Source organism: Callithrix jacchus, chromosome 5 (genome assembly GCF_049354715.1).
Source record: "Callithrix jacchus isolate 240 chromosome 5, calJac240_pri, whole genome shotgun sequence".
Classification (NCBI taxonomy): Eukaryota; Metazoa; Chordata; class Mammalia; order Primates; family Cebidae; genus Callithrix; species Callithrix jacchus.
Window position 1 is genome coordinate 137,279,554 of NC_133506.1, and position 13,385 is coordinate 137,292,938.

General features: G+C 46.3%; 1 protein-coding gene across 11 annotated transcripts in view; it reads right to left on the reverse strand.

Annotated features, from left to right (window-relative positions):
- Positions 1-13,385, reverse strand: part of NPLOC4 (NPL4 homolog, ubiquitin recognition factor) — a 75,407-nt gene extending 62,022 nt beyond the window's left edge. For all 11 annotated transcript variants that reach the window (XM_078374951.1, XM_008997898.4, XM_078374950.1 and 8 more), the window contains exons 1-3: positions 13,194-13,385; positions 9,279-9,359; positions 2,058-2,170 (exon numbers count right to left, since the gene is read on the reverse strand). In XM_078374951.1, the coding sequence (XP_078231077.1) occupies positions 2,058-2,170; positions 9,279-9,359; positions 13,194-13,208 (209 nt within the window). In that variant the 5' untranslated portion in view covers positions 13,209-13,385. The remainder of the gene's footprint in view (positions 1-2,057; positions 2,171-9,278; positions 9,360-13,193) is intronic.

Consider the following 13,385-nt stretch of genomic DNA (forward strand, 5'->3'; position numbering starts at 1 on the left):
GTGGCACATGCCTGTAAGCCCAGCTACTCAGGAGGCTGAGGCAAGAGAATTGCCTGAACCCAGGAGGCAGAGGTTGCAGTGAGCCGAGATCGTGCCATTGCACTCCAGCCTGGGTAACAAGAGCAAAACTCCGTCTCAAAAAAAAAAAAAAAAAGAAAAGAAAAGAAAAGAAATGCAAACCTGTGCTTATTACAGAAGCCAGTACAGTGGGAACTATTAGGGAGAAGCTTCTGGTAGCTGCCAGTGCCTTATCCCGGACCTGTTCGGTGCTTGCAATGGTGACACATGAGATTCATTCATCAAGACACATACTGTTCTGAGGTGTTCAGTACACATTTTGTTTAATAACTAAAAAGGGGAGGGAGAAAAAAAGGCCAAGCAACAGGAAAAAAGGAAGAAGGGCAAGCACAGTGGGACATAAGCCTGGTCATGAGCAGAGAATTCCTCTGACTGGGACTGAACATGTGCACTCACAGTCGTTCTGTTTATTTTTAAATATGGTTACGTGTTCTAGATTTAAACTTTTTTAAAAAAATTATCAGTCAGATTTGAAAAGGAATAAAATAGAATATTTAAAAGTGAAAAATGTGCCTGTAGTCCCAGCTACTCAGGAGGCTGAGGCAGGAGGATCACCTGAACCCAGAAAGTCAAGGCTGTAGTGAGCTATGATCACACCACTACACTCCAGCCTGGGTGACAGGGCGAGATTCTGTCTCAAGAAAAGAAAGAAAGAAGGAATTATCAAGATGCAAAACCCTTCACAAGCTCAAAGGAAGGATGAACCAGGGTCATTCTGGAAATGACATCAGTAAGAGGTTTTGTTTCACCTTATCACAGGGGTAGGCAAACAGTAGGTGCCCAGTAACTCTTTGCTGAAGAACAAATCAATGAATGCTACAACTGCATATTGTTTCCCTAGGTATATTGATATGTGAACTTAAAAGTCACCAAAGTGGGCCGGGCGCGGTGGCTCAAGCCTGTAATCCCAGCACTTTGGGAGGCCGAGGCGGGTGGATCACGAGGTCAAGAGATTGAGACCATCCTGGTCAACATGGTGAAACCCCGTCTCTACTAAAAATTACAAAAAATTAGCTGGGCATGGTGGCGCGTGCCTGTAATCCCAGCTACTCAGGAGGCTGAGGCAGGAGAATTGCCTGAACCCAGGGGGCGGAGGTTGCGGTGAGCCGAGATTGCGCCATTGCACTCCAGCCTGGGTAACAAGAGCGAAACTCCGTCTCAAAAAAAAAAAAAAAAAAAAAAGTCACCAAAGTGCAAAACAGCCTATCATTCTGGCTGGTAAACAGCCAACTGCCAGCAGGTCCCAGGCCCATCACTGAGCCAGTGGGCACAGCACACACTGCCTGCAGCGTCAGGAGGAAAACTGACTGCTTGCTCCTTAAGGACTGAACTGATCTGAGGGATATGTGAGCAAGTGCCCAGATGGTTTAGATAGGAGCCAGCAGAATTGTTCTGTAAAGGGCCAAACGGTCAATACTTTTAGCTCTGTAGGCCTCACGGTCTATTACAACTACTCAACTCTGCCCTTGTAACGTGAAAACCAGCAGGAACAACGTGACCTGGCTCTGTTCCAGTAACACTTTACAAAAATAGGTAGTAGCCAGGCTGTGATAAGAGGTCTCTGAATAACCAACTCTAAGGGGTGGCAGTGGGCCACTATGCTGCTGGCCCTCCTACCCAAGCAAGCAGGCAAATGGGATTTCCCTACACAGAGCTGCGTTCAAGGTCTTTCACTCCAGACTAGCAGCTGAATATGCAGCATACTTCACGCCGTACATGGACCAAGACACTAACTTTCTCCTCAGTGACACCAATTCCAGAATTCTGCAAAGTCAATCAAATCTGCTCAATAGCAACTGCAGATTCAAGATAATTACTGAATCCCTGGCAAACAATACAGGTGCATGTATTCTGGTCAATTAATAAGACCACAATCAGAGTGGTGTGAAAAGGAAAGAGGATAAAACTGGGCAACCTTGGGCAGATCATGCAAGTCTCATCTTCCCCCATTCCCAGCTTCCTCCTCAGAGGACACTTACTTGATTTTTAGCAAGTTGAGGGATTTGTTGGAGGAGGCCGTTATCTCTCCAGTCTTGTTTCTATTGATGTAAACTGAGAAGCCATTATTTTGGAAGCCAAACTCCTTTGCAACCTAAAACAAGCCCCAAAGAACAGAAACTTACTAAAACATTTAAGTATCACTACACATGCCACACATTCCCCAGATATTACTAGAAGAGTATTCACCAAATTTGGAAAGTGCTCATCATTTACAAATTCCTCTTGTTATTTTGTTATTTCAAAGAAATTTGTACTGCTCACAAAGGTGTCAGTTAAAATTAAAAAGGTGGCCAAGAAAAGCAAAGGTCTTGTTGTCAACGATGAAACTTTGTAACACATCTAACAGTATGAAGCAAGCCGGGTGTGGTGGCTCATGCCTATAATCCCAACACTTTAAGAGGCTGAGGTGGGTGGAACACCTGAGGTCGGGAGTTCGAGACCAGCCTGACCAACATGGAGAAACCCCACCTATACTAAAAATACAAAAGTAGCTGGGCATGGTGGCACATGCCTATAGTCCCAGCCAGTCAGTGGGCTGAGGCAGGAGACTCGCTTGAACCTGGGAAGCAGAGATTGCAATGAGCCTATATCACGTCATTGCACTCTAGCCTGGGCAACAGAAGACTCTGTTTCCAAAAAACAAAAAGACAAGGTTCCTGCTGTTAAGCAGTTTACCATCAAATGGGGGAGAAAAAGGTTAACATAAGCACTATGACAGAAAAGGAAAAGTCATCCCAGATGCGAGACTAGAGGTCTCTCTGAAGCCTGCCATGTATGAGCTGGGAGAAAAGGCCACAGGCAGCAGAAGCAAGCACAAAGGCCAGGAGGCAGAAAGGGCACTGGAAACATGGAGGCCAGAGCCCAATAAACAAGAAGGAAAATAGAAAGAGATGAGGCTGGCAAGGCAGATGGGGCCAGCCACACAGGACCACGTGAGCCGTGAGGTCTGGGATTCTATCCCAAGAGCTGTGGGAAGCACAGACTAAAAGCAGAAGGAATCATTGTCCACAAAATCCCTGTTTCTCAACACCACCATGAAGAGGAAGCCAGAGTGCCAATCCTAGAGACAAGAGAGATGGGCTGAAATGGGAGGAGAGGGACAGGATGGTGGGGATGGAGACAACAGCACCCCTTCCAGTGGTGGGCATTGCTAGGCCCTGCTGATGAGCAGGACCAGGGGCAGGAATGGAACAAGAGAAAGGAAGAATGTCAGAGTAAAGCTGAGAATTCCAGATTGAATAACTATGTGGAGGTAACACCTGTGAGGGAACCATGAAAGGAAAGGTTAAAAAAGGAAGAAGACTAGAGGGATAATCAGAACTTCCATTTGACACTGAGATCTGAAATGACAGCCAGACACTCCAGTGAAGCCATCCAGCAGGCCGGTGAGCATCTGTGTCTGAACTCAGGAAAGGGGCCACACAGATAGAGCTCTACATTTAGGGGTCATTAGAGTACAAGTACCCAAATGAAAGGAATGTGAATCGTAGAAAAGAAACAAATTATAAAAGAACAATGAAATAAAAATTCTCAAACTGCAAAACACAGTAATGGAAATAAAAAATTCACTGAATGGGCTTATCAGCAGAAGGGAGAGAGCAGAAAAGTCAACATAAACATAGGTGAATAGCTTGTGGTTCCAGCAACTTGAGACGCTGAGGTGGGAGGACTGCTTGAGCCAAGAAGTTCAAAGCTACAGTGAGATAGGATCACACCACTGCCACTCCAGCCTGAGCAACAGAGTGAGACTACAACTCTAAAAAGAAAAAAAAATCAATAAATAAAAATAACAGCTACATAATCTGAAGACAGAAATTAAAAAAAAAAAAAAAAAGAACAGAGCCTTAGAAACTCATGGGATAGCATTAGATGATCCTCACTAGGAAAGAATGAGGGCTGCCAGGTGGGTGGCTCACACCTATAATCCCAGAACTTCGGAAGGCCAAGGAGGGCAGATCACGAAGTCAGAGGAGTTGGAGACACAGTGAGCCCCATCTCTACTAAAAATACAAAACAGCCTGGCGTGGTGGCGCGCGCCTGTAATCCCAGGAGGCTGAGACAGGAGAATCATTTAAACCCAGGAGGCGGAGGTTGCAGTGAGCCAAGATCACACCACTGGACCCCAGCCTGGGCAACAAAGCAAGATTCCACATCTCAGGATAGTATAAGGATCAGGTGCGGTGGCCCGCACCTGTAATCCCAGTGCTTTCAGAAGCTGAGGTCAACAGATCACCTGAGGTCAGGAGTTTGAGATCAGCCTGGGCAACATGGTAAAACCCTGTCTCTACTAAAAATACAAAAAAAGGGGCCAGGCGCGGTGGCTCACGCCTATAATCCCAGCACTTTGGGAGGCCGAGGCAGGTGGATCACGAGGTCAAGAGATCGAGACCATTCTGGTCAACAAGGTGAAACCCCGTCTCTACTAAAAATACAAAAATTAGCTGGGCATGGTGGTGCACGCCTGTAGTCCTAGCTACTCGGGAGGCTGAGGTAGGAGAATCGAACTCAGGAGGCAGAGGTTGCGGTGAGCCGAGATCGCGCCATTGCACTCCAGCCTGGTAACAAGAGCGAAACTCCAGCTCAAAAAAAAAAAAATTAGCCTGGCATAGTGGTGCACACCTGTAATCCCAGCTACTCAGGAGGCTGAGGCAGGAGAACTGCTTGAACCCAGGAAGTGAGGGTTGCAGTGAGCCGAGATCTTACCACTACTGCACTCCAGCCTGGGTGACAGAGCAAGACTCCATCTCAAAAAAAAAAAAAAAAAAAAAAAACAAAGAATGAGGAAAGAACAGAAAAATAAATAAGAAGTGGCCAAAAAACACAAATTTGATAAAAATAACATCAAATAACAAATCCAGGAAGCTCAGTAAACTCTCTCGAGTTAGGATACAAAGACCACCACTGCAAGGCACACCAGAGTCACACTGCTGAAACCCAGAGACCAATGAAGACAAGAAGATAGTGGAACGACAGCTTCAAACACTGAACATAGCTCGGCACTGCAGCTCCCACCTGGAATCCTAGCACTTTGGGAGGCAAAGTGGCAAGGATCACTTGAGGCGATCAAGACCAGCCTAGACAACATGGCAAAACCCCATTTCTACAAAAAAATTAAGAAATTAGCTGGGTGCAGTGGCATGCACTTGTATTCTCAGCTACTCAGGAGGCTGAGGTGGAACATCACTTGAGCCCAGAAAGTCAAGGCTGCAATGAGCTGTGACTGAGCCAGTGCACTCCAACCTAGGCCAAAAAAAAAAAGCGGGGAGTGGGCACGGTGGCTCATGCCTGTAATCCCAGCACTTTGGGAGGCCGAGGTGGGTGGATCATCTGAGGTCAGGAGTTCAAGACCAGCCTGGCCAACACAGTGAAACCCCGTTTCTATTAAAAATTCAAAAATTAGCCAGGTATGGTGGCACCTGCCTATGGTCCCAGCTATTCAGGAAGCTGAGGCAGGAAAATCGCTTGAACCCGGGAGGTGGAGGCTGCAGTGAGGCAAGATTCAGCGTGGCAACAGAGTGAGAAAAAAAGAAAAATGTCTCAAAAAAAGAAAAATGGTACATGAGGGGAACAAAAAAGAAATCTCAGCTCAGAAATCGGTATGAAATGAAAATATCCTTCCTATAAATACAAGAGCAAAATGAAAACATTTTCATTTCAAAAAATCCCAAGAGTCTGTGACCAACAAGCCTATACTACAACAACGCCTAATTGACGTTTTTCAGGCTGAAGAGAAATAACACCAGACAGAAACAGTCTGAGGGAACTCCACGGGAAAAACAAATAAGGAAGAAACTGTGAAGATAAGCCAGGAAGTACGTAATATGCCATCATCACGGTAAGTAAAATATTTTGTAATTGATTAAAAAAAGAAAAACTGTCATGAACATCCTGGACACAATGAAGGTCAGGAGACCAGGGAGGAGCCAGGGATGATTCTTTGAATCAACTGCAGTCATATCTTCAATTCATACAGATGATGCATTTATCCTTCGATATGGAATAACTGAGCAAGATCTAATAAGTACTATTAGGAAAAAGGAGTTAAATTTAATCATTTTTATATACTAACCCTATTTTCTACTAAAAAATATAACTGATTAAAATATTTAATGACAGACTGGCATGGCGGCTCACACCTGTAATCCCAGCACTTTGGGAGGTCAACGTAGGCCAATCACTTGAGGTTAAGAGTTCAATACCAGCCTGGCCAACGTGGCAAAATGGCATCTCTACCAAAAAGACAAAAAAATTACCCCTGAATAGTTATGGGCACTGGTAATCCCAACTACCCGGGAGGCTGAGGCAGAGGTGAGTTGAGATCAGTCCCCTGTACTCCAACCTGGGTGACAGAGTGAGACTCCGTCTCAAAAAAACAAAACAAACAAATTTTCACTTATGAGGAACCTGAAGTAGTCAAATTCATGAAACAAAAGGTAGAATCATGGTGACCAGGAGCTATGGGAGAACGGTGGAGTTTTTTGGGGTTTGTTTTTTGTCTTATTATTAGAGACGTGGTTTCACCATGTTGGCCTGGCTAATCTTGACCTCCTGACCTCAGGTGATCCACCCACCACAGCCTCCCAAAGTGCTGGGATTATAGGCGTGAGCCACTGTGCCCAACCGGGTGTTTTTTCTTTTTTTTTTTAATCTTTTTGCGGTCTCCTAAGTAGCTAGAACTATAGGCCTATGCTCTCACATCCAGCTTTTCCTTACTTTGTTTTTTTGCATAGATGGGGTCTCGTTTTAATGTATCATAAGCCACAATGACTGGCCTGGAGTTGTTTTTTTAATTTCTTTTTCTTTCTTTTCTTTTTTTTTGAGGGCACTAATCTGCCATTTTTTTTTTTTTTTGAAGACAGAGTTTCACCATGTTGGCCAGGCTGGTCTTGAACTCCTGACCTCAGGTGATCCGCCTGCTTCAGCCTCCCAAAGTGCTGAGATTACAGGCATGAGCCACCACACCTGGCCTTTTTTATTTTTATTTTTTTGAGACAGAGTCTCGCACTATCACCCAGGCTGGAGTGCAGTGGCACAATCTCAGCTTGCTGCAATCTCCGCCTCCTGGGTTCAAGCAATTCTGCAGCCTCAGCCTCCCAAGTAGCTGGGACTACAGGCATGCACCACCACGTCCAGCTAATTTTTTTGTATTTTTAGCAGAGATAGGGTATCACCATGTTGGCCAGGATGGTCTCAATCTCCTGACCTTGTCATCCGCCCGCCTCGGCCTCCCAAAGTGCTGGGATTACAGATGTAAGCCATCGTGCCTGGCCTATACTTTACTTATTTATTTTATTATTATTATTTTGAGATGGAGTCTTACTCTGTCGCCTAAGATAGAGTGAGGTGGTGCGATCTTAACTAAAAAAAAAAGGAAGTCTAGCCATTTCCTGAATCCTATCATCCTTAGAAGCAAACCAATATGGTTAACTGCTAGTAAAATGTCAAATAGTAGGCTATTAAAAATTTCTTGAAGACTCAAAGATTCTCCTCTACTTTGGACTGCAGAGATTCTCTTCTCTGTCATCTATTGCATCTAATTCTTCTTCCTTTTATTCTTATCAACGTGGTCCCTTAAGCACAGCAATTGAAATGACAGATACCTTTCAGAAACTAAATTTTCCAAATAAGCACTGTGACTTCACTAATAGATTACAGACCTAGTGTGATCCTCGGCAAATCTCTATTCCTCCAGCCTTCAATCCTCTTTGTGAAAATAAAAAGATCGGAATGGCCAGGTACAGTGGCTCACACCTATAATCCCAGCATTTTGGGAGGCCAAGGTGGGCAGATTGCTTGAGGTCAGGAGTTTAAGAACAGCCTGGCCAAAATAGTGAAACCCAGTCTCTACTGAAAAATCCAAAAATTAGTCAGGTGTGGTTGTACACACCTGTAATACCAGCTACTGGGGAGGCTGAAGAGGGAGAATCACTTAAACCCAGGAGATGGAGGTTGCAGTGAACCAAGATCACTCCACCATATTCCAGCCTAGGCAACAGAGCAAGATTCCAACTCAGGGGTTAAATAAAAAAAAAAAGATCAGACTACATGACAAAGAAGATTCCCATTTATTTATTTGTTTGTTTGTTTGAGACGGAGTTTCGCTCTTGTTACCCAGGCTGGAGTGCAATGGTGTGATCTCAACTCACCGCAACCTCCGCCTCCTGGGTTCAGGCAATTCTCCTGCCTCAGCCTCCTGAGTAGCTGGGATTACAGGCACGCGCCACCATGCCCAGCTAATTTTTTGTATTTTTAGTTGAGACTGGGTTTCACCATGTTGACCAGGATGGTCTCGATCTCTTGACCTCGTGATCCACCCGCCTCGGCCTCCCAAAGTGCTGGGATTACAGGCATGAGCCACCACGCCCGGCCCCTTTTATTTTTTTTTAGACGGAGTTTTGCTCTTGTTGCCCAGACTGGAGTGCAATGGCACGTTTTCAGCTCACTGCAGCCTCCACCTCCCAAGTTTCATGCCTCAGTCTCCTGAGGAGCTGGGATCACAGGCACATGCCACCACGCCCAGCTAATTCTTGTATTTTTAGTAGACAGGGTTTCATCATATTGGTGAGGCTGGTCTCAAAGTCCTGATCTCAAGTGATACACCTGCCTCGGCCTCCCAAAGTGCTAGGATTACAGGCATGAACCACCACGCCCGGACACTCTCATAAATATTATTCTTGTGAAATAATTTTTTTTTTAACAAAGCCTGGCTCTGCCTCCCATGCTGGAGTGCAGTGGTGCAATCTCAGCTTACTATAACCTCTGATTCCCAGATTCAAGTGATTCTCCTGCCTTAGCCTCCTGAGTAGCTGGGATTACAGGCACCCACCACCATGCCCAGGTAATTTTTGTATTTTTAGTAGAGACAAGGTTTCACCATGTTGGACACCCTAGTCTCAAACTCCCACCTCAGCCTCCCAAAATGCTGGCATTACAGGTGTGAGTCACTGCACCCGACCACTCTTGTGAAACACTTTTACATATACCTTTGGGCTCTCGGTCCTATAATTCTGAGCAGTGATCAGCTGTGACAAACATCTCATCCTATAGCAATCCAACCCAACCAAGATAGAGAAAAGCAATGCAAGGGGCTATTTGGGACTAGGGAAAATAAAAAAATGGGGAAAAAAGAAAAGGTATTGGTGGGAGTAACAGTAGAGGATGAGAAAGATCCTGAGGGTAAATACCCAAGCCATGGATACCTTTTTCAAAAATGTTGCTGCTGTTTCTCTCTTTGTTGCTGTGATCCGCTTCACTCCATCTGGGGACTGGACACGAATTATCTGTTGTAAATAAAATATGATGGTTACTGCACAGCCTAGTGAGGTCCTGCTCTACTGCTAAGGCTTACAGCTGTGGTCTTTTAGCATCTGAGTCACTAAAATTTAAAGCCAAACCTCATTTAAATCCTTCTCCTGTGATCTGGATTTAAAAAAAAAAAAAAAAAAGGGCGAAACGTCACTCTTCACTTTTCAATACTCAGCTCAATCTTTCTAGAAGATGAAGCCATGGCCGGGCGTGGTGGCTCAAGCCTGTAATCCCAGCACTTTAGGAGGCCGAGGCAGGTGGATCACGAGGTCAAGAGATCGAGACCATCCTGGTCAACATGGTGAAACCCCGTCTCTACTAAAAATACAAAAAATTAGCTGGGCGTGGTGGCGCATGCCTGTCATCCCAGCTACTCAGGAGGCTGAGGCAGGAGAATCGCCTGAACCCTGGAGGCGGAGGTTGCGGTGAGCTGAGATCGCGCCATTGCACTCCAGCCTGGGTAACAAGAGTGAAACTCCGTCTCAAAAAAAAAAAAGAGTACTGTCCTCTCAACCCTTAGTTTCACTTGGAAAACAACTTTATTTCCTAACCACTATTTATAGAGTATATGTGAAATGCTTTTTGACTCTTCAAACTTAAAAACTATCTCCAGGCTTAACTTGGAAAAAAAAAAAAAACCCACCATGAACCATGAAGGAACCGTGTTCTTTATAAAAGATGTTCTTTGTTCCAGGATCTATACACAAACTTTAGACAGTCTTTAAGAGTCCTACAATTAAAAGAATCATAGGAAATTTTCTAATTGTTACTTATTTTTTTTTTTACTTTTTTGAGACAGGGTCTTGCTGTCACCCAGGCTGAAATACAGTAGCAAAATCACAGCTTACTGCAGCCTTGACCTCCAAGGTTCAAGTGATCCTCTGAACTCAGCCTCCTAAGTCCCTGGGACCACAGGCCTGCACCACCAGTTCAGGTTAATTTTTTCTTTTTTTTTTTTTGTAGTGATGGAGTATCACCAGTATACTGCCCAGGCTGGTCTCAAGCTCCTAGGCTCAGGTGACTCTGCCACTGTGCTGGAATTTCAGGCATGAGCAACCACACCTAGCTGTTATTTACTTTCTGTAAAAAAGATTTTAATATGGTCAGGCACAGTGGCTCACATCTGTAATTGTAATACTTTGGGAGGACAAGGTGATGGATCACTTGAGCTGAGAAGTTCAAGACCAGCCTGGGTAACATAAGGAAACTTCATCTCTACTAAAAATACAGAAGTTAGCCAGGCATGGTGGCACACGCCTGTGGTCTCAGCTACTTGGGGAATTGAGACATGAGAATTACTTGAACCAGGGAGGTCAAGTTTACAGTGAGCTAAGATGGTTCCACTGTACTCCAGCATGGGTGACATAGTAAGACCCTGCCTCAAAAAAAAAAAAAAAAAGAGAGAGAGATTAAAGTTAAAAACAACAATGGTCATTAATGGTAAAATTTAGCAGGGTTTTAAAAAAATATTTTCGGTTGGGCACAGTGGCTCATGCCTGTAATCCCAGCACTTCAGGAAGCCAAGGCAGAAGGATCCCTTTAGCCCCAGAATTCAAGATCAGCCTGGCCAACACAGCACGCTTGACTCCATCCTAATTTAATATGTATGTATTTTATTTATATATATATATATATATATATATTTTTTTTTTTTAAGTATTTTTTTTTCCCATGGTAAGCCTAAAAAGGGGGCAGATCTGGAATACTATGGGACAAAGAGCATTACTTCCTAAGACGACTTCGTTTTTATGCTGATGAAAGCCATTGTGAAGGTGAGCTATAATGCCTAGCCAACAGTACAGGTCCCTGTTCACATAGGGAGGATGAAATGGCATGCTCTGCAACAAACAAAGACCTGCTCCAACCACCTGCAGACGGGAAGGAGGCTGATAGGAGCATGCTGCAAGTGCTGGTGTCCTAGCTTCTCCTCTCAGCAATGACTGGTAGTGCACTGCAGAGCTTCTATTTCTTGCATTATCATCTGTCTTTAGCTCATTTTTTTCTTTTTTTTTTTTGGAGACGGAGTTCACTTTAGTGGCCCAGGCTGGAGTGCAATGGTGCAATCTCGGTTCACTGCAACCTCCACCTGCCAGGTTCAAGCAATTCTCCTGCCTCAGCCTCCCAAGAGGCTAGGATTACAGGAATGCACCACAACACCCAGCTAATTTTTTGTATTCTTAGTAGAGACGGGGTTTCACCATGTTAGTCAGGCTGGTCTCGAACTCCTGACCTTGTGATCCACCCACCTCAGCCTCCCAAAGTGTTGGAATTACAGGCGTGAGCCATCACGCCTGGCCTGAAGACCGATTCTTGACACCTGGTAAAACTGCAGAGACTGTCACAATACTACAGCATGAACATTACTCCTCACCCAGTACTGCTCAGCTTCCCCCAGAAATCCCAAACCTTTCTTAATACTAATCAAAATTCGGCTGGGCTCAGTGGCTCATGCCTGTAAGTTCCAGCACTTTGGGAGGCTGAGAGAGGCAGATCACCAGAGGTCAGAAGTCCAAGACAAGCCTGACCAACATGGCAAAACCCAGTCTCTACTATAAATACAAAAAAATTAGCCGGGCGTTGTGGCAGGCACCTGTAATCCCGGCTACTCAGAAGGCTGAGGCAGGAGAATCCCTTGAACCCGGGAGGTGGAGTTTGCAGTGAGCCGAGACAGGGCCACTGCACTCCAGCCTGGTCAACAAAAGCAAAACTGTCTCAAAAAAAAAAAAAAATTAACCAAAATTCTGTCCAAGAGTCAGTTAATTTTTCCCCATCACATTTACTTTTGGGGAACAGCTTCTCACAAGTTAACGAGGGGCTGGTTTTCCCTGATTTTTCACTGACATTTTTTACCTTGGTAGGGATGACAATTCGTTTTTCCTTTTTTTGGAGATGCAGTCTCACTCTGTTGCCCAGGCTGGAGTGCAATGGCACGATCTCGGCTCACTGCAACCTCCACTTCCCAGGTTCAAGCGATTCTCCTGCCTCAGCCTCCCAAGGAGCTGGGATTACAGGCGCCAGGCACCACGACCGGCTAATTTTTTGTACTTTTAGTAGAGACGGAGTTTCGTCACGTTGGCCAGGCTGGTCTCGAACTCCTGACCTCACGTGATCCACCCGCCTCGACCTCCCAAAGTGCTGGGATTACAGGCGTGAGCCACTGCGCTCGGCTGACAATTCTCAGTTTCAGGTAAAAAGTTAAATCAACCTCATTTATGACATTCCTTTTAAAGAGGAGTTGTCAAGTTTTCCTTCCTAGAAGGAGCAAAGCCGGGAAGTTACTGCGTTTTCATTTTCCCAGCTCCACCGGCGGGGAGGGAGCTCTGTAACGTCCCCGTCTGCAGTTGCTCTCCTCAGTGATTCATGACAAGGCACTTGCTGGGAAGGGGGAGAGCGGTAGAAGAGAATCGGAGGGAGATTGGGGTAAGAAGTGGCCCTGGCTCTGAGAGGGGCAGGACTAGCTGGGAGTCCCTGGAACTGGACCAGGAAGTCTCCTGGAGCCGGGAACCGGGTGAGGAAGGAGGGCGGTTTCTCTTCGGCACAGTCAATTCTCCCTGCAGAAAGCCTCGGCCTTTCCCTGCCCAGGGCGGGGAACCGGGGTCGCGAGTCCGCCGGGAAGGGACAAGGACGGGAAGCAGCCGAGGGGGTGAAAGTCGCCGAGGGGGGCCCAGCCTCTGCTGAGAAAGCCCGGGTGAGAAAGGGGAAAGGAACCCGGTCGCGGGGCCGGCAGGCCCGCCTCCCCAGCAGGCCGCGGCCGGCAAATCTGCTGCCTCATCCCGGCGTCCCCGCTCCCGCCCGGCTGCCGCACTCACGATGCTCTCGGCCATGGTGGCCACTCCTGCCTCCGGGCTCGAGTCCCGGGCCGCCGCCGCCTGCTGCCCCAAGGGCCTCGCAGACCCGGCCGCGGCCTCAGACCCGGCCCCGGCCTCCCTACGCCGCCGCAACCGCCGCTCCAGCTTCGCCCGCCCGGCTCCGCCAGCCGCCGACGTCCTGGTGCCTCGCTC